Source organism: Pelophylax lessonae (assembly GCF_965119305.1).
Source record: "Pelophylax lessonae genome assembly, chromosome: 1".
Taxonomy (NCBI): Eukaryota; Metazoa; Chordata; class Amphibia; order Anura; family Ranidae; genus Pelophylax; species Pelophylax lessonae.
In genome coordinates, this window is record NC_138768.1 from 454,950,164 (window position 1) to 454,951,570 (window position 1,407).

A 1,407-nucleotide genomic window follows, 5' to 3' on the forward strand; every position below is an offset into this window, starting at 1 on the left:
TCATCGAGGGGATGACCAAAAGGGTAAAGTCTTAATTTGCTTCTTTTTAAACCTAAAACTTTGATTGTAGAATTTAACTTGGTCAGTCAAGAATACGATTTATTAATCAGTGATTAGATTTTATATCTGATCTTGATTGTAAGATAATTAACCTTTTTTTGTGTGTTTTTCGATTTTATATCTGATCTTGATTGTAAGATAATTAACCTTTTTTTGTGTGTTTTTCGATTGTATATCTGATCTTGATTGTAAGATAATTAACCTTTTTTTGTATGTTTTCTCTCTAGGTGAGAAACCTTATCACTGCAATTGGGAAGGTTGTGGATGGAAATTTGCCAGGTCCGATGAACTGACACGCCACTTCCGCAAACACACTGGGCACCGACCTTTTCAGTGTCACCTGTGTGACCGTGCCTTCTCCCGGTCAGACCACTTGGCGCTGCACATGAAGAGGCATATGTAAAATCTTGGCAGCTGTGAAGCAGTATGGGGGTGACACAACCACATGAACTTTCCATGGTGAACCTGTCGGGGTCCCACTATAGCTGGTACTGCAGGATGGGGGGCAGCATGCCTTCTGTAACTCTAGTGGACCTTGCAAAGAATGACTTGATTCAAAGAAGAAAAACACAGGCTGGACCTAATAACTTGAACTTGTGCATTAACTGGAATGCCTCTTGGATGGGGTTGCCTAAATATGTTGGTAGCTATATATCAGTCCTTAATGATTGTTCAACACTTTGCTTGCTTAAGAGCAGCAAAAAGTATCTTAAAGGGCATTGAAAGTAAAACGTGGGATTAAAAACCCTAGCTATGTTTTCATTTTGTGTGACTTTCTCATTGTTTTTTTTGTTTCAGATTTTTCTATAGTTGTGCCCTTCCCAGATCCTATTACTCTAGTGTGCAACTTTATCACACCATTTGATGGTTTGTTGATGCTACTTAGTCACTCTAGGGTATAAGATCTGGGTACAGTCTTCCAGGAGAATTAGAACTATATCAAGATATTCTGTACTGTATAATGCAAAGGAACGTGCCTTTTGTTTTTGTACATTCCATTGTTCAGGATGTGGATTGTAACTGCCTAATATGAGACAATGTTTATAAGAAACTGCCATATTCTTGACTTTCTCCTTTGACAGGATAAACATTTGAGTATCCAAAAACTTTTTTTTTTTTTTTTTTGTTAAATATATAAACTGCATTAAGAACTTTTTTTTCTTTTCAGTTGGAATATATTTTTATATAAACAGTGTGTTTGGTCACATTACACTATAAAAACTGCAGGGCTAGAGGTCTTGCTAAAAATAACCTTTTTATATAATATATATTTATGTGTAATTATACAGTTCTGTAAATAGGTTTGTATAATGACCATGTACAGTGTAAATATATTGACAAATGGCA

The 1,407-nt window shown here is 35.7% G+C and overlaps 1 protein-coding gene across 1 annotated transcript in view; it reads left to right on the plus strand.

The window, feature by feature from the left end:
• The window catches only part of KLF2 (KLF transcription factor 2), a gene marked incomplete at its 5' end in the record, with an annotated part of 4,076 nt that extends 2,892 nt beyond the window's left edge, over positions 1–1,184 (plus strand). Inside the window, one exon of the mRNA XM_082244192.1 lies at positions 288–1,184. Within this exon, the coding sequence (XP_082100318.1) occupies positions 288–463 (176 nt within the window). The 3' untranslated portion in view covers positions 464–1,184. The remainder of the gene's footprint in view (positions 1–287) is intronic.
• Positions 1,185–1,407: the final 223 nt, after the last annotated feature.